At 38.1% G+C, this 26523-nt stretch overlaps 1 protein-coding gene across 1 annotated transcript in view; it reads right to left on the bottom strand.

Moving 5' to 3' along the window:
* The window catches only part of SEMA3C (semaphorin 3C), a 129661-nt gene that overhangs the window by 14325 nt on the left and 88813 nt on the right, over positions 1-26523 (bottom strand). Inside the window, exons 8-14 of the mRNA XM_068923060.1 lie at positions 25125-25267; positions 22788-22902; positions 20589-20658; positions 17796-17940; positions 12978-13200; positions 2939-3027; positions 672-713 (exon numbers count right to left, since the gene is read on the bottom strand). Of these exons, the coding sequence (XP_068779161.1) occupies positions 672-713; positions 2939-3027; positions 12978-13200; positions 17796-17940; positions 20589-20658; positions 22788-22902; positions 25125-25267 (827 nt within the window). The remainder of the gene's footprint in view (positions 1-671; positions 714-2938; positions 3028-12977; positions 13201-17795; positions 17941-20588; positions 20659-22787; positions 22903-25124; positions 25268-26523) is intronic.

The raw sequence follows: 26523 nt of genomic DNA, 5'->3' as shown, positions 1-26523 counted from the left end.
TGAACAGGACATCATCAGAATTGGGGCCAGAGTGATTCTTTTATTTTGAAACAATTAACTGATACTTCTAAAAACAGAAAATCTTGCACAAAAAACTTAGAAACTCCCCATATCGTTCTGTGACAAAACTAACACATTACACTGACTAAAGATTACTGAGTAGTGTTCACTTGTTCATGATTTTGTAAAATCACAGAATATAGATTTTTAGTTAAGTTTTGGCTTGGTTGCTGACCATTTCTGTAAGAACCCTCTTGGCTATTATGACCAATCACATTGCCACCATTATTTCAAACTAATCAGGCAAGCACAATTTCACCATAGTCCCAACATGGTCTTTTTTGCATAGACCAGACTTCCAAGGGAAAATTTCAATTTACGAGTTATATAGGTATGGGGAGGACAAGTTTCATCACATAGTGCTTTTTCCACTTGCCCCCTCTCCCCCAAAAGACAATTTCGGTGAATTGCAAATAGCAAATAATGAACAAAAAATGTTTAAATCTAGTGACTCTGGGACAGATTATATAAACTTCAGTGAGATTTCTCATATTCATCAGCTGAAAATCTCCTAACTGTACTTAGTATGATGCATCACAAGTGATCTTTTAGTGTCTTTAGGTAAATTTTTTTTCTCAACTAATAAGCACTAAGTAAACATTTCACTTTACCTTTTTAGATGAAATCTTCATTGTTGTTATTGGAGAATTACTCTGAAAGACAAAATTTCAAATCATACTTATAAAGACTCTCTTATTAATACTGTCCCAAAATTAAAAATTGAAATGTGATAAAACTTATGTTATAAATTTTGATAAAACCTATATCTGACCTACGTCAAACCTAAGCAAACTGTAACTTTGCATGTCTTGGAGAAGCCTCGTTCACTGCTACCCGTTTCTTGCTATTTTCAGAGCTAAACAAATGATGTAAATACAATGAATATCTCACTAAACGTATTGCTTGAATTAAACTGTGTTATTATTATTCATCAGGTATATCAACAAGTTTCTGTACACGTCAAGTTAAACTACATCTATATTACCTCACCAATACAGGACAAATATGTATTTTTAAGCGATCACTCTCACTTTAAAATAAGAAACCATCTTCGTTCTTTGAAGTTGATGGTATGGCAAAATCATACAATAGCTCACGCGTATTTCCCACACGGTCACGATAAGAATATGTCATATTTCTTCTACACATTATCTACAGTGCATACAGTTTGGTTGCCATCCAACACATACTTTCAGTTTATCAATGACTTGTATATTAAAAATGGTGTGTGTGTGAGCAAATGTTTCTTTCAGACAGACGGTCCTGTATACTACTGTATGTCATTACTGGAGTCTATTACTGTCTGTGTCCAAACCGAATGTTAAAGAGCTTGAAAAGGAGTTATCACATTCACTGCCTTCAGAAACTGAAACAATTTACTATTCTCATGAAAACAACTGATAAAAGCAATGGTAATAAAAATGTTCATCATTTTTTGAAGATTAGCATTTGCTCAGTCACAAAGGAAAGCCATAAAGATGGGCCAGGATTAATTGCAGTGAGCTGGCAGTGCAGCAAGGAGGCAAGAACTAGACGATCTGCCTGCAGCTCGTCTTAGCATGGACTGGTAAAGGTTTGAAGGGGTTTAGAGTTGCTGTAGTGTTTCATCAGCTGGGAGACTCAAGTTCAATATTGGATCTGATGGCACATCTTCCTTTCCCTGCTTGTACTCTAGAAAGGAATCCGTGTTTGCTTGCTCTTGATATTTACCAGCACAAAGCCGGGGATTTCATTCCCCTCCTCTTGGAGAAAGTCATCAGCATACTGCCACCCTACCTGTATACTCTACCAAGCTGTATAGCTTGCCATGGCATAGGTGACAATGCCATGATTCTGAGGGTTTAGGATAAAAAAGTCTCTGTATAGAGATCCAGAAAATAGGCTCAGGGTCAGGATTCCTCCCATCCAACCCACCTGCTTACTGTATTAGTTTACCTTTCTGTACAGGGAATTAGTAATACTTGGGTGAATGGTACTCTTTACATAGTATTACTCGCACATCTTTTTTAAAGGGAAGTCTTCAACACAGATCTAGAATGAGTGCTTATGCCTTTATAAGGGTTAATATAGAGACTATTCCCATTCATAGAGAAATGGTTATTGATGCTCGTCTAGATAGCAAGGCATAAAACTTCCTTTTTCCTATCCCCTGAGCTTGACAAAAAAAGCCCATGACAAAATTAATAACTAAGCTTACAGATGCATACCAGCATTTTCCCTGAGATTACCTGTTAAAGAATAGCCCATTCAAAAACTTGAAAGGGCTTTTTCAACATGAAGGTGAACATTTCCTTTAGATTATTACAAGCTGCTACATGCTAGAATGATTGACAGAGTCTATTTTGTTATTTTTGCCCATAGCTGTTTATGTTTCTTTTCAGCTTATGTTGTATTAAGCTTGTAGCTTTTTTGACTTCAAAGACATGTGGCTTTGAAGAACTGGAGTTAAGCAAAAATAACACTACTTCGCTTCAATTCTGCAGGCCAGAATCAGAAAGATTATCAGATAATCAAAAGTAGTAGAAAAATCTTAGATTCCTTCTGTAAATAGTGACAGTCTCACCATGTGATGCCAATGATGAAAACCTCCTTCTGGCAGCCACTATAACAAGACCTCTTAAAAACGTGATTATCACAATCCTAGCCAGGATAACAAAAAAAAAAAAAAAAAGGGAAAAGAGATCTCAGCCTAGCTATGGTCTTTATGGTCTTCATAACAGTAGACATTTTGTATTCCTCCTTGGGAGGGTATCAAGTTGACAGTATGTACATTCACTTGATCTTTTATTAAGTCATAGTTGCCCTTGCCAAGTGTTTCAGAACAAAGTGTTTGTATGAGCATACACACTGGAAGAATAAAAGCAGGAGAAAGCCAAACCTGAAAAACTTCCAGCTCTTCTAAAATGAGTTCTCCACTTGCAGAGAAGTTAGTGGGTAGGACAACAACTTTTTGAACAGTTCCTTGGTCTGGAAAAGACGAGAAAAAGTGAGACTATGTGACAGAGAGCAGAGGGAAAAAAAAGAGCAGGTGAATCATTAGCAACTAAAAACACACACACACACACACCAAAGTAAACACTATAACATACAGAATGGTATGAAAAGATGTTTATTAATTCCTAGGGTTTGAGGTCAGAAAGTCCCATAAGGTGATCCCTTTATAAGTCATAGACTGCGGATAACTTGACCATAACTATACACAGTATTATTCTCATATATGATCTTGAGGAAGTCAAGATTGGAGTTGCCATTATGCTTATCATTATACCCCCAAAAGACCAATCAAAAATGGTATTTGGTGCTGTACAGAGACACAGACAAAGGCAATATCTACCCTAAACATCTTAAAGTAAAAACATGGCCAGATAAACAGGCAAAAATGAGCTACTGTGGAGTTCAATATACATTCATATTCATTAATAAAATGTAATGACAATTGGTGACCTGAAAGGTAAAAATTCCAAAGACTAACTCAGTGTAACCCTAAAAAGGTAAGAAGAAAGCCTTTTTTTCAGAAAACTCGAACAATAAGTCCTTTACACAGCGGTAGGAGTTACTGGTTTTGGTCCACTGAAGACAGGAGAGACATGGTGAAGAGTCTATAGATACTTTTTTGTGGTTGCCCTGTGTTTTCACCCCTCCAAATCAACTCAATTTGAAAGGGATATTGCAGTAGAAGTAAGACAGATGGGGAAACGGCAGTGTTTTTGCGCGGAAGATGTGATGAGTATCTCTAAAGGGATAATTGTGATTAGTTTGCCAAACTTGTTATGTTAAAAGAACATAAGAGAGGGAAGGGTCAATTTGTGAAGGCATTCAAAGGCTGAGGCGCACTCAAATATTTCTGATGCGACAGAAAAGGCATACTGTGAAAAATCACGGGGACAGGTATGAGGTATTAAGATACTGAACAAAGACAGCAATTTTATTTGTTAATTTTTGAGTCTTTTTTTACTTGGAAAAAGCAAAATAAAAAGAATTCTTCTTGTCTGAAAGGACGGGAAATTAGTCGGAGTAGAATAAATTTGCTCAGTATTGATTCTGAGGAATGAGACCACACGGTACAGATTCTGTTTTGCCTTCATAAGTTTTATGAGCAACATAGACTTGTGCGGTTAGTAAAACATTACTACAGCACAATACATGTAAGTATTTCTGTGTATTTTTATGAATTCGTGACTGAGGAAAGGAAATCTCAGCTTCCCGTTTGGCAATTCATGATGTTGACAAAGTAAACTGAAAAAGTGTGGTTTTGCTTTTGCTTTTAAGGTCAGTGACTAAATTCCATAGCTGGAGCTGCAGGGCAGGTTGGTTATAGTAAATAATTTACATCTTATTTCCCTGGTGGAAGGTAGCAAATAATCATACACTTTCTTAAAAAAAAAAAAAAAGGATTACAGCCAGAATATTCATATGCAATGACCTGACCACACACACAGAGCACATTGCCGTAGTATGTTATTAAAAAAGAAAAAAAGGAAAAGAGAAATTGAAAGCTTTCGAGGTTTAAAAATGTGTAGTTATCAATTGTACATTCTCTGGGCACACTAGGCATGAATTTTGCATGAGAATTTGTTCTATGGAGAACATTTATTCTCATTGTATGATGGCACGATAAACCAGTTCCTTCCAAAGAAACCTTACTGAAACGAAATCTTGTGATAACACAGCTGTGGTCTAGACTGGGTGCCACTATTAGCAAACCTATGAGAACTTGAAAGAGATTTACTAACTGCCAGGACGCACCGAAGCTTTAAACTGCTGCAGATCCTTCTGTATTTGGAGCTAAGGAGAAGCGTGTGCATGTTTGTGTATGTGTCGTTCTGCTTCTGCTAAAAGAAATCACCTACTCACAAATTTACACTGCTTAAGTGCAATCTGCTTCTCCTTCTTTGCCTGCCTTTATCAATGTTCTCTTTACCACTAAACCGTACCATCTGAAATGGCCTATCGGCAGTGCAGGGAAGGAGTTGCAGCCTGCTGTGATTTTTTCAGCTGGCTGCGAAGTGTTAACTACCTGTGACCATAACTTGCAGGGTACAAAGCATGGTTGACAGTGACCTTACCTGCAACGGAGTGTGAGGCTGAGCCTCAGAAAAACCGGTTTCTTTCAATAATCCATTCGTTCATGCCACACATTTAAGATTCCCAAATTGTCTTCACTGCTCAACCAAAATCAGAACCTGATGTAAGATTACATTCTGGACAATGGCACAGAAAACACTGATAGTGCCTGACGCCAAGTCCTTGTATCCTACCAACCTTTTCCATTTAAAAACTAGGCTCCTATCTCCCTTTTTGTCACACCCTGGAAAAACACACAGAGTTAACAACTGTTTACCTTGGAATCTATTCCTTTCAACTCAGTATTTTACCATTAGGGACAGATTCTTGCAAAATTGAATGTTCCATTGTTGCAAAGGAACGAGCAAATGTAGTGCAACATTTTAAATAAGTATTCATGTTAGGGAAAGCAGGCAATAGAAAGCTATTCATTAAATAAAACCACTTAAAGCAAGCAATTCCAATAGTCTGCATATAAATGCATATATATCTGTGTGTGTGTGTGTGTGTGTGTGTGTGCTTCCAATAACACCTGCCTTGTAGACTATAACCTTTCACCTCTTTTGAAAATAGTTGTTCTGCTGTTGTTCAGTCTTTTCATTGATAATAAAGGACAAATATTTGTGCCTAGAAAACACTTCCTACTCCTTTCTCAGTAGTACTGAGGACTCCATTATAAGCACAGTAGCTGTGGAATCAAGGCACTTCTATGTGTTCATGTTAGCAGGCTTACATTATATCTGAGTTTTGTTGAAAATCTGATTTGCTTATTTCCTTTAATGGCAAGGCAGAAGACTTAATTCCCAGGTCAAAAGGAAGGCTGGAAAGCACGCAGTATTGCGCACAGGAGATACATGCAAAATTGCAGTGCTTGAGATGTTTCCTAGCATATTTCACAATAGATAATCTTTTGTGTTGTGAGCCAGACATAATGGATCACTGAACAAGTATAAGTCAGATTTTTTCACATTTAGGTCAAAGTGTAACATTATAAGCTAATCCTGTTCAAGTCATAGAGTAAAAGGGACAATTTCCTTCTCTGTTTACTTGTGACTTCAAGAAATTCTGTTGAAAACAGTTTTACACTGTTATGATTTCACATAGTCATGAAAAAAGCTATTGTGTCTCCTCAGTAGCAATCCAACTCTAGAACGTACCAAGTGAAGTGGTATGCTCCCCGTTTCCCTGATTTTTCATGTGGACCTGTCCGCAGCCCAGCAGTCTGCGGGTCAAGAGGGGAATGGCAAATGAGAAGGAATCTCCCTCAAGCTGACAGCAAGGTGACAAAGGTGACTAATAATGACTGTTTCTGTGTTTCAAACCTGCTTGAACCTGCGGGCTCCCAGCGCACCATGAGCTGGAATGTTATTGAGATCACATCCTGCCATGAGCACTGGGGAACGGCATGGGCAGAAAGAGCAAAAGGCTAAAAAGTGGAGTAAAGGGTACACAAAGTGCAAAATAAACGGCAAAGGAAGGCAGTGTCCGGGGAAGGAAGAATGTGAGACAAACTTAAAAAATTGAACCAAAAAACCCTCAAAACACAGGGCATTGTCCCGGGCTGGTATTAGTCAGCTTCGTTTCCTCAACATCAGCTGAACTATGCCTGCTTACAGCAATTCGCGGTCCGGCTGGCTATGGATAATGGAAAAGGCAAAGCTTAATGAACAGCAAGGTAAAATACACAGGTGTTAGGCTGGAATACAGAGGTCTGAGTGAGTTTAAATCTCATTCTCTGAATTTCTACTAACTTTTCTCACCCCAGTCCAAAGTAAGGTTAACTGTCGGTATTGTCAGCTTCAGTGAAAGCGAGGGCCCCCTTCATCCCTGAGCCATAGCTCATATGCAAAATCAACAACAAATGAAAGAAACTGGCTTTTCCACATCCTAAAAATAATGCCTGCAATGGACACCAACTGCTCTTCCGCTGGGAGTTTTGCAGGGAGGCCTCCTGTGGTAATCCCCCCCCCTGCTGTGTCAGGCAGATTTCTGCAGCACCCTTAGAAAACTGTTCGCCTTGTACCTGACAACGGATGGCAACTGAAGCAAGCATATTTTTGGTCTCCAATCTGACTCAAGCCTGATTTAAACAAATAAAATAACGAAGAAAAAAGAAAGAAAATCATCTCCAGAGTGCTTAAAATTGCTCCACTTAATAAAGTTTTCAGACACACCAAAGCATCTGCGATTCTGGCAGGTTAGCAGCTACGGCTGCGAGCCAGCTCTTCGGGTCTCTTCTGGCCTTGTGTCTGCTCAAACTCATCTTAGCCACTTATCTTCCCTGTGCTTTAGTTTACTTGTCTATATAATGGGTATAATTTTTTCCAGATCATTGAGTTGCTGCAAACAGTTGGTTGTAAAGTCATTTCAAGCTATATCAAAAAGCAAAAAGGCAGGTACAAGCATATGATAAACTGATGCTTAATGGCGAAACTTTCACCTAGCCACAGCTCAGTTAAACTTCTGGGACACACTGAGAGTCTATCTGAATAAAAACTGAACCAGAGTAACCAGCCAAACAGGGGTAGAAAAGCCCTCTTTAGATGGCTTCTTAAATGGCTGTGAAAAAGCTTCGGATGAGTTGATCACCAAAAATTTTTGAATGACTCACCCAGTACGTGTAAAAAGGAGAAGGAAACTCTGTCTGCAGCCTGTTGTGTCACTGTTGCGTAACACCGTTCTCCCAAGCTTGCAGATACATAGCTGTAGATAGTGAATTTGTGGGAGGCAAGCCCGCTCTTCCGACCAGATTTTCCATCTCTGTTAGAATCGGTAGCTCATTACATGATTTTGTCTATTCCATTACTGGAGACTGCTGTTGTCAGCAAGGGTTAGTTTTCCAAAAGGATAGCCATCACGTAACAGCAGGAAACGAATATGCTTGGGATTTAGTCACATATGTGACACAACATTACAATCTTATGCCCCGAAAGCACTTACTGTATCCAGACTTTGAAATTGAGGATTGCACCAGAGATGGAAAGATAATAAGAAACATCAATCAACCTCATGCAACATCAGATGCATGTGGCCCACATTAATCATCTGGATAAACCACATCATTGAAATCTGAAGTCCCTTTTCATAACAATAACTTAGATCTCTTTACAAAAAAGCATATTCCCATCTCCTATCTTGATGTTTAGGAACTGAAAAAAATTCTTAATGGTGCCAGTGGCTGTTGAATGTACCCAGATCTGACCCAGACATTTAAATATTTTCATAACTCCAAGAGCAACTAACAAAAAAAAAAAGCACAGTCTTACGGTTGTGCAATCTGGGTGTACTTTGACCAAAGACTTTTGTACTGCAAGCAGTAGGTGGCATGCTTAAAAAATAACTATTAATCTCAGGAAAATGTCCTCACTCTGCTTTACTGCTGTTCTTAAAACCCAAACGGAACACAATCTACTAAAGAATAAACTGAAAAAAAGTTGGAAGCTTGGTTTCTTTTGATATAACTAAGCTGAGTAAAGTGATTAACGTAAAATTCCAGGGTGAATAAAAAGTGCTTTATGACTGAATCCTGGCCTACCACAGAAACAGGATAAATGAAGCAGAACTCTTAAACCCAAATTCCTGACCTGAATATGTTCTTACTCATGGCATAGGGAAAAGGTATCACCAGCGCTATCCTTGTCAGATATGGACATGAGTCGTTACATTGTATCCAAGTAAATTCTCTCTCTGGTTTCTATTTGGGAAGACAGAGTATATAGCATTCACCTCTTGCAGCACTTACTATAGCTATCTACAGTTAAAGAATCGCCGCTCTTCTCCTTTAAATCAGCTCTCTTTTGGCGGGGTGAAGAGATTCCTTTTTGGGTGGACTTTGAATAGACTTAAGAAAACTGGCAAGTTTTGCCAAATGTATTAGGAGTCTTCAGGTTGAAAAGCACAGAGAAAACAGGAGATCGTTATCATCTGCAAGGCTGTGTGGAACGCTGCCAGAACAATGTCTGTCGGTGGGACTTATTTTGTTTGCTATGTAGCCGAGAGAGGGAAGAAAAAAACAAATATATTAACTCTCGGCATGGACCAGGCCCTGCGAGCTCAACACTTTTGTCTGGCGGGGCGCAAAGGAAACACTACATTTAGTTCACGTTAATGTGAAAAAATGACACAGCTGCCTGTGCCCGCCTGTGCCATGGCTACATGATGAAACCCGCCGGGGTTGTTAGCGCTTCATACTACTGTTATTCTTCCCTTGCATTCAGGAACTGATTTATTACGGAGGCTATAGAGGAGGACGAGAGGAAAAGCTGAACATTTTGTGCGCTCTGCATCTGGCAAGACATAAAACATTTCGATTTCAAGCATGAGACAGGTCACTGACAGTGACAGACATGGCTGGCAACATCTCAGTTCGGCAGCAGTAACTCATCAGCAGAGCCGAGCGCAATTGTCACCGGGTGTCAAGTCCCCTTGTCTGCGGCTGTGGGCCTCCCGGCTCCCAGGGAAATTATCACATGACATTCTCCTGTACAGTGTAGTTTTTGCATTTTCCAGGATGAACTGACACCAAAGCAAATCCCTTCGGCACCCGCTCTGACGGTTAATATCTCTATCAAATCCTCTTGAGTCTCACAGAAGGCACAGAATAAATAAAATAAGTTTCTTTTCTCAGTGACTGAAATCTGATCACTTTTATTTAAAAGGGCTGAGAAATAGAGTAACTTGCACCAATTCATTCTGAAGAACCTGGAAGCTGTTAATGTCCCAGGGAGTCTCTGTGCCCTACTCAGAAAAAAATAGTGACTACTGCGCCCCGACTAACAAGAGAGCAAGCCACCATCCTTGCCTCCAGTGTAATCCAGAAGTTAAAAGCAACAAATATTGTACAATTTCAGGAGTGGCAGTTTACCTATTTTTACCCATAATGGACCTTGGGCTGATACACAGAAGAGGATTAGCAAAATATAGAGGCAAGCTGAGGTATGTTAATGCTTTTAATGAACCACTGGTATATATATGAGACCACGCTGCTCACTTAACCACAGCCAGAGGCTAATCACACTATAAAGTTAAATGACTTATATTTATCTTTTGCAGTAGGATTTTATGAAAGGTAATTTATCAATTAATTATCAATCAATATTTAAGAGTTCACTTGAATTTTATCCAACATGCTTGTTTTCAATAGATATTTATCTGGAGTATACAGTATTTAAAACACACACTTCTCCATGCAGCATCATGACTTGTTAGACTTAATTTTTGAAAATATTCTACAATTTTTAGCTGGAAAAAATTACTGAAATGCTGGATATCATTACTGTACTTTATCATGAGTATTTCATATTTATCACATTCCAGTATTAACAGTCACTACTACATTAAAAATCCTATAATAGTTGGAAATGTATATGCCTTATCTTTTCCAATAATCTTTAGTAGAATTTTCCTCCCATTAACATCAGATGGTTATATAGCATTTTAGAACAACGGCATCAGTATATAAAAAAATACTTAAATTTTCATCTGGAAGATTTGTTATAGCACTCCAAACTATTTATTTGGTGAAACGCATAAACCTAAATTGTCTTTCTTATTACGGTAGAGTTCTTGTAGAGCTGTGTAAGAGTAGCAGGGGCAATATCTATTAACACTGATATTTCTGCAGTAGGCTACAAAGATTCTTTTCTTCATTTCTGTAGGAAAGGAGGAATATGACCCTAATTGATTCAAAAATCAAGAACTGTAGCTGTATTCATTCAACTAAAAAGTAAATGTGGTTACATGTTGGGGGGGAGAGGGTACAGACAACAAGAATGCTTTTTCCTCATTAGCTTAATTGGGTGGTTTCCAATAACTTTGCAAGTAAAAGTAGGATCAAAGAGGTCTTCAAAGACATCTTAAAATTAATTTAGCAACTGGCAGCCAAGAAAACAAATATCCTCAGACCAAAAAACGACCATATTCCTACTGTAATTCAATACCTAGAACTTCTTGTATCATAGCAACGCCCTATTGTGCACTAACCATGACTCACAGTACAGTAAAAGGAGAGCTGGTAAAGGTTGGACACAGGAACACAGAGTTTCTGTTTTCCTACAGGCTTTAGGAAGTCATCTAGGGCAATCCCCCACTGAAAGCAGGTCCAGTTAGACTAAGTTGCTCAGGGCTTTGTCCAGTTGGGTTTTGAGTCCTTTGGATGTCCAAGAATGGAGAATTCACAGCCTCTCTGGGCCCCTGTTCCAATGCTTGACCACCGTATGGTGAAAACATTTTCCCTTATCCGACTGGAATGTCCCACATTTCAACTTGTGTCCATTGCCTGTCACCTGTCCCTGCACACCTTTGAGAAGACTCTGGCTCTGTCTTTTCTGTGCCTCTCTTTAGATAGTTGTAGACAGCAATAAGGCGTCCCCTTAGCCTTCTCTGAAGAAGGCCAATTGCCTCACCCTGTTCTCATATGTCATGTGATCTTGCCCTCCGAATAGTTTGGTGGCCTTTACCCAATTCGGTTCCACTATGTCAATGTTTTCCTTGCACTGGGAAGCCCCAAACAGGACACAATACTCCTGACACAGCCTCTCAAGTGCCAAATGCAGGGGAAGAATCACTTCTGGCAACCTGCTGGATGGATCCACTTTTGCTAATATGGCCCAGTATGAGATTGGCCTTCTTCAACAGAAGGGCACCCTGCTGACCTTGCTGGTTGGATAGTGTATTTTAAGAAGAATGAAGAGAATTTCCTTTACTCCCACCCTTACAGAAGTCTGATATTCTTCAAAGGTTTTTAGCACCAGCTTCTTAAATCTAGTATATTAGGATGGTTAATCACAACCCCGTGAGACTACAAGGTGAGTGTGCTGGCAGAAATGGTTATTCCATAAGCAGAAAACAACAAGGTTCCCAATAGTATGTGAAGCATAAAAGTAATGAGAGCTATCTCGGTAACTATTTTCTGATGTTTAGAGATATATTTATTCTCCTGGAATTCTTTTCCTTTGTTCTACTTGAAATTGTTTGTAGTAAAGGATTAGTGATGAAACTTTTGTGTCTATCAACCTATCACGCTCTGTTAAGCCAGTGGATGTTTCAGATGTGAATGAATCCTAGGGTCTAGCCAGAGTACTACTCTGCTTGTCTGCTTCAGTCAGGAGAGTGTGATTGGAATCGGAATATTTTGAAAAATAAAATTTGATCAGTATGAGAATCACTTGACCTATTCCTTTCAGACTTCAGAAGCATAACATCAGATTAAAATCTGATGCAACTAAAAACAAAACGTAGGTTATACTAGAAAGAAATGATTTTGGAACCCTTAGATCAAATTCTGTGCACCCACTACTGCTGGACCTCCAACTATTTGTTCCTTTTTCCTCTACTAAATACTTCCGTATTTTTACTTTTCTTGTGAAGTTGTTATTTCTGCCTTTGTAACATGCTGATCAGATTGTCTTTTTCTTCAGAAGTAGCTTACACAGTATATATTAAATAATGATGATGAGAGTGTATGAAAGAATACAAAGCCAGATTTTGGTCTTCTTACTCAAGTTAGAGAGCATCATACTCCAATAACGCTAGTGGAATCACATTGCAGATAAACCATATTTAGGATGAGCATTATAATTTCTATCAAATACAGTACACACTAGTGTTGATTTCTGTCTCCAATAAAAACCATGCCGATGTATTATATCTCTTGCACATGATTAAGATCTATAGGGAACATAAAATGCACAGAAAGTAAGCAGAGAACATAATTTGTGGATATCTGTAGACCTTTTTGTAAATAGAGAAAATGCCTACACAAACACTTCTGAAGGCAATGAGTTGCACAGACTGGAGTTGATTGCAAATTATAATGCAGTATAGGAAAATGACTGTTGCTAAGTTTGTCTTACCTGTTCCAAGAAACAAGACATGATATCTTCCATCAGCAGCATTCACACGGTCCACAGCAATCTTTGTATACTTGTAGTCTGTTCCTATCCGAATGATTAACGGCCTCTTGTGGATCGGGTAAATGGGATTAAACATCAAAGGGTGATTCCTGATGAAGGTCACAACATCGTCTGGAAACTCTTTGGTTGTCCGCATGTTGGGCGTGAAGGCTCCTCCCGGACACTGTAGAAACATGCACAGTAATGCTTAATAATATTTACCATCTATCAGGGAATTTTCATCTCCAAGCCATTTACAAATATTGACAGATAGTTGACAAAGTTCCTGAAAAAGCACTTCAGACTCTATCTGAAAATAATCATATTCCAATAATGGGAAGGAAGTACTTGAATAGCTATGCTTTGAACTCCCATCGATTCAGATACAGCAAATGCAAACATATTTTTACACTATTAAAATCCAAGTTGATGGCAAAGATCCATACTTCCGGACCTATTTCCACATTCCTTATACTTCCATATGCTGCCTGTTGAAAAAAACCCAAGTGATTCGTATGGGAAGATACCAAACTTTTGCAGATGGTTATATAGAATTAGCACAAGGCCAAAAGGTAAAGTCAATAGTCCAATTGTAATTTTGTCAATATCGCTCCAGCCAGAAAAGACTTTAAGGACCTATCATGATTTAGCTTACTTATTTTCTCCATTATTTTGATTAGGAGACAGTGAAATAGCCTGTGACTCGTCTTCAACTGAAAAAGTAAAATTAGAGGCCTGAAGATGGGGGGCCATCTCAACTACCTGGTATCTAAGAAAGCTGATCATTCACAGGATCTTCTCTACCATTTCCCCATGTACACAGTGAAAAATAAAAGAGGTCCGTGAGTACTCTAGATGTTTCTTTTACTATAATAAAGAATCATCTTACTTTTTAGTCCTGAGGCCTTCTGGACTTCATAAAGAAATAAAATCAGTCTTAGAAAGCTCAGGTCAGTGAGAGGGAAACTAAAAGTAGACAGAGTGAAAAGAAATCAGGTGCGATGTCAGGAACTGCTCCTTTATGCTGGATATACTGATGTTAATTTACATGACTTTTTCAGCCACTATTATCCCACTTCTCATTGATGCTCCTGAGCTCCCATTTTCCCCCTTACTAGATTTCCAAGCCATGAACGTTTCCTCAGAATATTAGAGCTATACAGAAATGTTTCAATAAAATATTTTTCTGGTTGGAAAATGCTGATTTGTCCAATCTGAAACACTTCATGGAAATGTGTTTATTTCAGTGAGGACAATTCTTAGGTCTAGGAAGAAATTTCTGGTCAAAACCACAGACACAGAAATAGCTATTAGCTCAGGGAGAGATTCACCTCACCTGACTTCTGCTGTCTTAAAGTCAGGCATTTATTCTTAGTTAGCCATCTAGGTTTCCTCTATAGTCAGTAATTCAGACTAGATTGCCCTGCTTTTAGATGGCTAAAATTACATAAGATGAATCATACTCTGAGAGACTAGCAAACTCACTGGGATATATGAGTCATGTGTCCAACCCTACCTGATTTGAGCAAATGTTAGAAACTGTGTCTTCACATCCCAGGGGAGCCCTCTAACCATTAGGCAGGAGTGTCAATTTTACCCTCACCGCTAAAAAGCTGTTCCATTTTGTGCACTTAATTAACTATTTATTCGGCAATATGGGGAACCAAGTAGAGAGGGGACTTCAGCCTCACCCCAGACTCAGAGAGCAATCAGTGCTCAGAAGCTGTATTCATAATTTTGGGGGCTATTAGCAAGATTATTCTTTCGGATAGTTGTCTGCTTGACTCCACTTCCAGCTCCGGAGTGGTTCTATTTCACTTGCAGACTAGATTAAACTCTCTTGTTCCAATAGCTCAATTAAAAGAAAAATTTCTCCGGTATCATCTATCCTCCCTCCACTCTTGATTTGGAGATCCTAAGATGTTTGCCTGTGATTTCCTGCATAACCAAATGTCTGTGCTATGGTTCACCCCAGTGCGCCCCTAACAACTCAGATGCAAACATTAATTATGTGGTTGTTTTGAGCAAGTTCTTGGAAACTTTCTTTAACCCATTCATTCATTCGCTATGTTCTGTGTAATAGCTCAAATAGAAACCAGTACAAACCAAAAGGTATTACTGGAGCACCCTATAAGCTATCCCTTTCCTGGAGGGATTGAAAGTGCTTCCTTCACACCTCACTCAAGGCCTCAGCTACACAAGGATTTTGTACACAGCTGATCACTGTGCAGTTAGATTACAGAGAGAAACAGAATCCTCTAATTTACAGTATATTCTACGACATGCCGTAGGTACAAAAACTATTTCTGTAAACTTTGAAAAATGGAAACTATCCTCAAACATCACTGAACTTAGCAGGAAACTGCCAATTATGCAATTTTTTTTTTTTTCCGTAAGTAAGTTTAGCTTGTGGAGAAATAAGAAACCATTGGTATTTAATGAAAGCCAGCCAAACACTGCAGAGCTGATTATGGCCAAATGAACGTATTGCTTTATTTAATTCTACTGAAGCTATACTGAAGCCTTTTCAGTGTTTATCCAGTGTATGACAACCCAATGAACGTTCACTTCTGTCTAATGGTTTAGTATGCATATCTCTTTAGGTAACTGTAAAGTAGGATTTTCCATGTTATATAAAAATACATCCCTGTCTAGTCCAGTGTCCCAGCACATATGTTCCAGAAGAAAGAGGATCCTGCCCCATAGTCTTCAAGCTGGGGTATTCAAAGTTAAGCCTTTGAGCACATCTTATAAGTACCTAAACATACATATCCTGATTTTCACATATGCTTTGACATTAGTGAGAAAAAGAATTTGCTCTATGTGGAAAACAGAGGAACTTTTTGGCAGTGAAAAAAACCAAAGCTAAACCCAAAAGAGTTTCAGCTGGACAAAAAATCATATCCATTCCTCAACAACGTGCATAACTCCTGCTCTGAGATTTAATTGTGATCACAATTAATGGTATGTTTATAGCCTGCTATCTGGTCTTAGTTCTTTTTTATCTGATACTAGAACATCTAATATACTCTTCTTTTGCCTTTATCTTCAGTGTGAACTACGATTTCAGATTTTTTTTTCCAATTCAGAGCTCATCAGCATATCTAAAAAGTTTAGGTAATTCCTGTCACCATGTTAAATCCAAATCTGAATTTTATTTTTCCCTTTCCATTGTGCCGGCCAGTTCCTTCAGGCCCCTTTGGACTGCCTCGTAAGTCTCCATGAGGTGAATCAAGAATAACATGGCAGTGATTGAAGAAAATACATACAAATACAATATTCTGAAGTAGCAAGAAACTGTGAAATGTGACTAATCTCTAGAGGATGAAACTTCTTGTTTACATGGGCCATTTATTTTGTATTTTTGTAAAGTTTAAACTTAAAGTCTCCGTGAACTCATGAGATTAGAGCTGTATGGCAAAGAAGAATGCTAGCATTAGTACTTGGTGGAATGCCCGTATTGATCTGGGGATACAAAGTTCTAATCTTGCAGCCAGTAGAAAATAGACTAAAACGAAGGACTGTGTGAACAGGCAGAGGTATTGCGTTCATCTAAGCATTAGTATACAAGAGAGGGAGAAAGAGAGAGAAGAACAAAATCTACAGCACAAAGAAGAAAATGAATGAAATAGTGATGTGCTTCAAGTTCTTGCAATGACTTCCAAACTAAAACAAAATGTAACTTTGTTGATGAATAGAAAAGCAACAAAGCATTCACCTAAAAAAGAAGCAAAATTAGAACTACATAGTTGAGAGCTGATTTATGCTTTTATGAATACTTATTTAATTCCAATACATAACAAACTGCCAGACTTTATGAGAAACAATGAAAGTTCACATTGATACACTTCTTTTAGCAAATGTGAAATTAGAGACGATCCCAGAGAAACTTCACACAGTCTTCACTAAACTTGGAAATATTCGACTTGGTACTTCTGCTACATCTAAATTAAGAACATGTAAATAAGTAAGTAAATAAATAAACACAAAACTACATGAACACTACATTTGAATACATCCTAAAGTGTGTGTGGGGGAACCTGCACATTTTTGTTTAAAAACCTTCCTGGGACAATTTTGTAAACCTTGAAAACAAAGCTAGCTCTCATGGTTTTCAGAATATATTAGATGATTATTATGACCCATGATGCAGTGAAAAAAATTTTTCAAGGGATGCAAAAAGTAGTCCTACCAAGAGAGGCTACCAGGAACAGATTGGCATGACAACTCCTCTATTTCCATGTCTCTTTTCTAATATTCAGTACCTGACAGGGTTTAGACCTAGTCAAATGACAGTCTCAGAAGCCCTGCCATCCTGCCATGGCTCTCCAGCGTCCTGATGGAACCACAAAATTACGAGGCACTAGGGAAAATCATACACGCTGAAGACAGAAGCTTGGATCTAGAGTATAGCGCACAAACTCCCAATGCTGTCTCTGTATGTTAATCTCTTTAGCTATCTTTTGCTCAAACCTACATACAAAATGTAAATGTACACATTTAAAAATACCATTGCCACCTAATGAAATAATTATTAGAACCTCTTAGGCAGAAAGACCAAGAGAGTTTAATATTTTGCACTGTTTTTAATTCTTTTTAGACGATTTCCAGATACTAGGTGATTTGTATGGCAAGCTGAGAGGCAAGCAGAACTCTTCTGAACTGCAACTAAACATCATAGTCATGTACAGTCCATTCTCCTTGAATAAATAACATTTATTAATGTATTAAACAAAGACAAGTAACTGGTAGGGCTATGTAAACATCTTCTGTACTTACAGTGCCAGGTCGCGGATATGGAATTCTGCCCTGATATGGAATCAGCTGGTGGTTTGGGCCCTCCTTGTGTGCAAATGGCCCATTGAACACGGTCTGGATGTCAGATAAGTGATATACACACACGGCTGAGCCTTTAAATATGGAGCTGGAAGACAGTAAGAAAAAGTTAGCACTTTCATCTACTATCTTTTACCTAATTCGTCCATTATCATGCATAGTCCAGTGATGAGAGATACCTCTAATATAACATGTTTAATACAATTTGGTACTTCCATAGCATGGATTCAATGTATTTAACAATCAGCTAATTTAACATCCCAATATACAGCACTGCTCTTTAAGGCTGAGCCCCTTTTCAAACACTGACCTGGAAAAGGAGGGAGGAAGGTAATATGCCGCTGGTGGAACAAGAAGATTTCCTACTGTTGAATATAAAAGAAATATAACCTGGCCTGAGTTAAATCAGTGGCAAAAATATTGCTGACTTCAGTGAGACAAGGGTTTTATGAACTTTTTGCTGCCGAGCTAGGCACAGGTTTCCAGAACTACATACCAATATATTAACCACAAGACCTTCATAAGCCTTCTAAAATACATAGCTAGAATGTTAATCAAAATATCCAGTGCAATTACACTCGGTTAGTTTGTTATAATCAGTTGCCAGCTTTTCTAAACAAAATGGGGACAGGTTGTGGCTGTAAGAGCATTACTCCTATATACTCCAAAAAGCCTCCCACAAAACTGGTCTCACAAAGATCCCTTCCGGAGAGGTGAAGGTTGATCTTCCTCAGGAGAAACTGAGGCGTCACCTATGAGAAAGGCCTGTTTTTTCACTGCCTCAGGTTCACCGAAATGATGTCTCTGATGCCTCCTCAGACAGAACATGCCCTGAATGGCCTCTGCCATCCTGCGATGAGGAGCACTAGGGGAATAATTCCCAATGTGATGCTAAGACTGCCTGCAGTGGAATTAAATCTTCCTTTCTTCTTTCAGAGGTTTGGGATGTTTATCTTAACAAAGTGGAAACTCCGATATTAACTGTGGGATGAAGACAGTCCCAGAGCCTCTCTATGTTCAATTGAAGAAGAAAAAATCACTAAAGAAGAAAACTGAAAATATTAAATGTTCAAATTTTCAATTATAAGACATAGCGTCTAAGTTAGGAAAGTGCTATTGGAGATTACCCAAGAATCAACATTGCTCTTGGCTCTATATGTATTAGCAGCAGGAAACTTTTAGATGGATTATGGTATTGGTGGAAATTTTAGTAGATTTTAATAGATTTTTAAAATGTATTTAATGTTTTTGGATGATCTGTTTGCTAGATTTACAGCAGATTATGCCATGAAAATAATTTGCCTCAATATTACACGGTTTACCTCAATATAGTTTAGGTAAAATTAATGACCATTATTATTTGGAAAGATATTTTTCTTGATACTCTTTTCAGCTAGAAGTCTACAGAGGTGAAGATAAAGGAAATGTTGGAGAGCAAAATTTATTATGACTGCTGTGTTTAATTATGTAACACATCTACAGTCAGAAAGAAAAAAAGGGAGAAAAATAAACTGTAAACTGCGTGGTTTGAAAACAGAAATGCATGTGAGTGTTAAAACTTCAATAGAGAGAGAAAATAGCTTGAGGGCCAAGAATATGCAAGTTTTCTCTTTGTTGCCACCTTATATGGTCCTTTGACTCAGACCTTATTTCCACTGCAGGAGAATACCAGGAGAATTAGGTAAAAGTGTTTCCAACTGAGACATGTTGCATCCATAACCTAATCATAAGTGTGGTTTTACTGCTAAACATAGCCTCAGCATTTTCTCCTTTTGTGCAATATGAATCGCAAAATATAGACAGCACCAGATGTTTACAAGTTATGGGATTCTTTTTTTCCCAACTAAATATTATAAATTCATACTTTCCTGGCTGGTTCGCACATCTGAGAATGTGGATCCCTGTATACTATCCTGGACAGAAAAGCCTGCCAGGAAAGAAGTATCTTTTTGATGCAAGGATTTTTTAAATGGAAAATGCCATAAAAGGAATTTATAGTGATGAGTCTAAAAATATGCAAATTTGATCAAATAAATGGCATGAAACTGAAAGAAAAAAACAAAAAAGCTCTATTTGAATGTAAATAATAACAGCTAAATAATACAGGGTGGTATACCCAGTAGGATGCAATTTTTCCCTTTCTGTATGCTACCAGTATGTGTTGAGAACAAGAAAAAAATTGAAAAATTAAAGGTAGAGATGGCAGAATCTGTAGGTCCATCAGGTCTATCTTTGTGGGGAGCTTCAGTGCAGTAAGCCATATCTAGTACTTCCACTGCCCTTGGGAGTCAATGAGTGTTTCTTAAACCGCCCACAAAGCTAATAACAGCTAACTAATGACAAGAAGCTTAAGGCTGCAAGTTGTAACGGATGAAGGAGGTGACCAAACGCAATAGAAGATTGCCTTTTTGCAGCCACCTGCAACTGACAGGGGTTATTTGCCATCTGTGCGATCATCTGCCAGCTGAGAGAGTGGCAATGTTTGGTATGGACTGCTTTAAGAATTCTAGGTTTGGTCCTTCAGGGTGCTGGTTTTCTTTATGCAGTGTTAAGTGTTGTCTGATGTCACAGAAGTTCATTGCAGGTTCATAATTGAAACTGTTATCCCTATATGCAAAGGTTGGTCACAGGAGACATACAGAATGGTGAAGAACAATCTTGACCACAAACCATCTCTTTTTGTATAAATATAGAAAATTGGTCTGAAAGGTACTTTTCTCAAATCTCCACAATTACCTTGATGTTGTAAAAATTCCATATACAAGCGTTGTTCTGGGGTTATCTGTTTCTAAAAGAAACACATCCTCTGTAAGAAAGAAAAAAAAGAAAAAAAATCAGTTTTTGAGTAGTTATGCTAATTTTATTTTCCAGTCTAAACAATGACTTTATTCCTGCTGAAGTGAATGGTAGTTTTGTCTCTGACTTGAATGACAAAAAGCAAACTTATCATATGAATGGGCCATATGTAGAAACCTTGCACTTGAATAGTCAGAAGCAGATTTGGAAACTAACTACACGCTATCTAGCCTTCTGAAGACAGAAGGCAAAGATTTTCAAATATGTTCAGCATCCATTTCTCCTATTTCTCTCAGCTGGATCTCATTTCAGCAGGTTGTTTAACAGTAGGAAAATGTTTAAGCTGCAGTAGGTCAAAGACAAAATGTTCCCATAGATGGATATAATCCAAACTGGGAGAATTAGGTGTTTTTTCGTCTTGTACATACTCTAGATGCCCTTCCATTAGACAACATTTGACTAAGAAACACCTCAGGATATGAATGACAAACATTTTTATGGTAAAGTCACAGAGGTGTAAAACCCTGCTCCTATTCTGTGTGAATGTATTAACTTCACTATGCAAAACCATACCTACTGATTGAATTTACCCAGCTTTACCTCTGATTTGATTATTTTTGTTATACTTAAGTGAAAAAGTACTTTGGTCTCTTATATTTTCTCCTTATAAAGGTACTAATGAATTATAACCAACTCATCTCTTAAACATCTTTCAAATAGACAAAAAGGCTGAACTGTCTGAGCTTCTTACCATTGGATAAGCCATCCATTAATTTATGTGGATCTTTTATTAAGTCTCCAAAATTTGTAAGCCTTCTTTCAAACATTTCAAACCCAAAAGATTTCATTGCACGACACTGGTAGGGTTATACCCTTCTGCATGGTAAGTAAAAACAGAATCACACCCTTGATCTCTCCCAGATTTTTCTGCATTTACAGCTATGGTAATATTCTTCCTCTTTGCCGATAGATTGTGCTAGGAGATCATACTAAGAATACTATCTCATATCTATTTTATCCTATATTTTGTCATACAAAAACTAAGCAGTTCTAGTGCTTTGTTCAATAGGATTGGACCAGCAAACGGGACCTCTGAAATATTAGCTGCTGGATGCTTAAGAGTCTTTGCACGTTAGTTGGCCAAGTACCTTATATGTTCTGAATTACATCAAAGTAGGATCTGATTGTATGCCCATTATGTTCCATAGAAATCTATGAACCAAAACAAGTACACCAAATATTTGTAAGGATGCTAAGTCAGAAAAACTCTACACCTCATTTGTTTCCATGAATATCAGGAATAACGCAACAGAAGATAGATGAGGAGTACAATGGAGAGGTCAGAATCAGATGCAGTCCCAGTGTGGGGCTCATTAGCTATTTATATGTATCTGTATATTTACACTTATATTTATATATACCAACACACATAACAAATCTTCAAATACCTAAATTTAGAACTCTGACTTTGTATATCCCAGCCATGGAGAATGTGGAGTTTGAAACTTTTTGATAATGGTGTTTGGCACTTAAGGATCAAAATCTGCATTTAATTAATTCCTTACTGAGAGGAAACCTTACGTGATTGCTGTATAGATTAGCCACTGAATGTCTTCAGTGCTTCACATGTGCAACTGAAGATGTAAATGTTTGAATAAATCCCAAGAAATTATATTTATTCATTGTAATATTGCTAGTGCCAGTAATGACATTTAATGGTATTAGCTCGAGCCATCAAATAGAGGCCTCCAAAACAGAAAAAACGTTCTGCAAAAAGGATGTATGTTAGGCAGTGGTACAATAAACAGTTTCAAAGAGATATACATTACAAAGCCTCTATCATAATCCTAGAGAGTAGAAAAATAACAAGAGACTGCACCTACATGTTCCTTTCCAAAAATTAATTCCTTACATATATCTTCTTTACCAAGTGAAGATTAATTATCTTTATTTCAAAGATATAATGTTAATGACCCAGAGAGATGCATTAAGGAATTTTTTATCTGCTGTCACAAAACTCCAAGGGGAAGTTTGTCATGGACCTCTTCAGGGCCAAATACCACTGTGGGAACTTTAATGCTTAAATATGCACAGGGTGCAGGATTTAGGTAAAACTTTTTAGAAACTTTCTTGCCATACCTAATTCGTCAAAGTATGTTTCTGTTCCATCTTCATCCATTACTGAGCACACAAGTCTCGCTTTCAAGAATGTTGTCCACTTGTTTACAAGACTACGCTGGCCACCTGTGTCATTCTGGAAAAGAATATTATTTTCATAAAAATGAAATAATTTAAAGCTAATAATTTAAAGCTAGTAATTTTTTGGATCTTCCTGCATTTCTCTCAGATTAATGCTATCCATCATCTACAAAACATCTAATATAAAAAAAAAAAGATAAGCCTAAACAACCCCCCTCATCTAAACACTCTAGATCTGGTGAGAAAAAAACTTAGTTTTCTGAGGAGACTTTCTGAGTTTGGACTAGCAGGCTTGGGAGGGCTGGGCACTTGATTTTGTGCAGCCAGCAAAAGGCTATCAGCGTAAGTTTACATTGTAGATGGAGTGTTATGGAGGTCGGCAGCGAGTTGACATCAGTCACTGCCTTACATTCCTCCCAGTGAAACCCTCATTTCTTTGTTCATGTCTTTGAAGAAGACATGCCCGATGTGACTTGTCTCCCAGTGCCAGCTCCACCGTGAGCATGCTGCCAGCTAATGCAGGAGGGCAGTACAGCTCCCAGCAGCGCCCAGCACTTCAGGGTGGTTTGGGAGTTGCACTGAGCATGTAGGTTTCCCTGAATGAAGATACCAGAAGCTACCTGCTACTCTAAGCTATGTAGCTCTGATCTAAATTGTGAAACAATAGCTAACATGGATCACTAAGCTTGCTCTGTGCTGCCACAAGTCTTTCTAGATAGCTTGGTCCAGAGCCAGCTAAGTCACAGATAGCTCAAGGAGCTCTCCATCTCACTACAGTGCAAAGGAGAAAGAATAATTGCTAAACCAGGGAGCGCATCACAGCAATGATAGCTCCTGGGTCATTTTGCTGGTGAAGGACTTAGATCTAAGAGCGGCGTCTTGGAACTTGTATATCACAATGTCACCTAAATGAAGGAAAAAGGGAAAATGAGGAAGCTATACACGTAATTTATACAAAATGCTGTGCATATTCCATCGATGCTCCTGGACCTGGCAATCAGACTTTTGGGGGCACCCATAAGGGGGCCTCTTTGCGGGTCTCTTTTGGCACCATTGTACTAGTCTATCTGGTCTGTCCCAAAGGTGTTGATGTATGAATACGATGGTATACAACGATGGCTAGCTCAGATTTGTATCCATGTCCTTGGGATTTTGCCATTGACTTCAATGTAAGTCTAAAGTGTTTCAAGTCCAAGGCGTTTCAGAAATCATCTGGGCTTCATTATAACAGTAACAATAATAATATAGCCATAGTACTGTGAAATGTCATCTTGCAAAATAGCCAGTAGGGCCTTTGGGCACCTTCACAAAAACATGAAAAAAATAAAGGAGATTATGAGAGAGATCACATGCCTCATCATATTGCCAGAGAAGGACTTTAATACAGTCCCAGACGTGCCCTTACACCCCTGCACAACAACATCACAAAACGTCAAATTCTAAAGAAGATCCAGATTAAAGAGAAGGAACACACAAACACCAACAATTATCTTCCTGCTCTTTCCAAAAGAAAGAATGGAAAGACTAGCAGTAATTGTGCATTTTATAATTTTGCTCTCATTTAAAAAAAAAAAATCCATTTCACCAGAGATAATAATAGCTGCTTCAATCATTTTTCATGTGCAGTTGATCACAGATACAAAAAGGAAAGAGACAATGAGGAGTATGGTGATTGTACATTAATCACTGTACATGAGTAGGCATTACTCCTGAGCTTAATGTCTCTCTGCATGTTCTTAAAGTTAGGCTCACACATACATTAACACAAGACCTCAGAAAGGACAAATACTGGAAAAATTTAAATAATATTTGAAAGTTAAATCAACCCATTCAAAAGCTGGATTCTGCTATTTCCATTTTTTTTTGGAAAGATTTTATGTGTGTAGGGGTGAAAGCCTTAGCTGTTTTGCACTTCCACTTCACTACACAAAAAACGTATCTAATTCATGTGAAGGAAAGCAAGTTTGGAAATTCAACATTGCTATACTTATTCTGAATCAGTCAGAGAAATATGCAAATTCCTGAATCGCTACATTTTCTTATCAATGTAGATATAGCCAGATATAAATAAGAAGCTGAGGTCCTAGCTATGTGTTCAAGAACATCTCTTCTTAATTATGGAGGTGGAAGTTGCAACTGAAAATTTGTTTCTAATATAAATTAGAAAGACTAAATATAAATTTAGGCTTTTCAATCGTTTTAATGAAACAATCATTTAGCTTATCGAATTGTGCTAGCCATTTGTCTCAATAACCTGGCAGGCAAAACAATGCTTACTGGGCATATTCTTGCGATCATTGAATGAATTTGCTTTGTGCTGCCGCTGTTGTCTGTGAGTCTCTCTTTGAAGAAGAAGTAGACTTTGGCATCATTAGGGTCAGTGCCATCTGGGATAACATGAGCATCCACAAAAATAGGCTCTGAAATGAAACAGGCCAAAAGATGTATCAGTACAAGCAGTTAATGTTTTGACAGTTACCGATCCCTTTAAGGAACTGCTGTTTGATGCATACAGAAGTATTGCTGTGGCAGGTTGAGCTTAGCTCTAGCCTCGCATCTGTATATAGTATACACCACTAGCTAAAGGGCTTCAAGCCTGTAGCCTTAAGTAAGTTTCTGCTGCGTGTCACTTTATTCTGCAGCAGATTTTTAGAAAAGTGATTCAAATGCAGAAACAGGAGCGTTAGTTGATTACAAGGATTAAAAGACTTTGAGGAAGAAGGGGGAAGAATCAGTGAGTTATCAGGGGCACTTTAGGAAAGACTCACTGAGAGAAAGCATAAGAGAAGGAGTAAGCTGCTGAAAGACTCATTAGGAAAAAAATGAACAAGGTACTTTAAAGATGCATAAATAAGAGAGGAAAATGGCTCTCGGAACACTGAAAGGAAAGTAGGATATGCAAATGCTTGAACAGCAGAGTTTCCTTGAGTTCATATCAGAAGATGATAAACAGCAAAGTGTATATGCCAAACATTACAAGAGAGCACTAAAATAGAACAAAACAATAAAAACCTGGAATAGCAGGCATGCCATTTTTGAAGGACATATACCTACACCTGAGAGTACAAAACACAGTAGTGCTATTACCAGTATTCTCCTTTAAACTGTGCATTATGATATGCAAGTGACTTTAATACAATCTTTTATTAGGCAGCCACTATTGCTGTTCTACCTGCATTTGCTTTTGGCAATTTCCTATGCTGAAGTCTAACTAAAAGTGTTGGGAGGGGGACCTCAGAAGACCTTCTCCTTTGTCTGAAGGAAGAAGTGGGCCCTCTTCCTCTCTGAAGGATCTTTTTAATGCTTATGCAAGATTACTTGATTGGTTGAAATTGAGTACAAATCTTGAAACAATCCAATTCAAAGCTTTGATCTCTGATTGAAAATTCATTCCTGTGACTGTGGCATTTTTCTGTTCTCATGAGCCCATTCTCAATTACTAGATCAAGTATCATGATTCTGTCTCTAACAGAACATGGAAATAAGTCCTGCTTGTCAAGTACCTCTTCTGAGCATGTATATCAGGCAGCTTATCCAGTAATTAGATATTTTTAATGGTATTCTTTCCCAATTCACTTTGGGGTATACAGTGGAGCGTAAGAGAGTATACAAATAGAAGAAAAAATTAGAAAATGGATGTAATTTTCCCTTCATAGCAAATCTAATTCATTCTGAT

The sequence above is a fragment of the Struthio camelus genome, chromosome 1 (assembly GCF_040807025.1).
Source record: "Struthio camelus isolate bStrCam1 chromosome 1, bStrCam1.hap1, whole genome shotgun sequence".
NCBI classification, from domain to species: Eukaryota; Metazoa; Chordata; class Aves; order Struthioniformes; family Struthionidae; genus Struthio; species Struthio camelus.
This window is presented reverse-complemented; position numbering and strand designations above follow the sequence as displayed.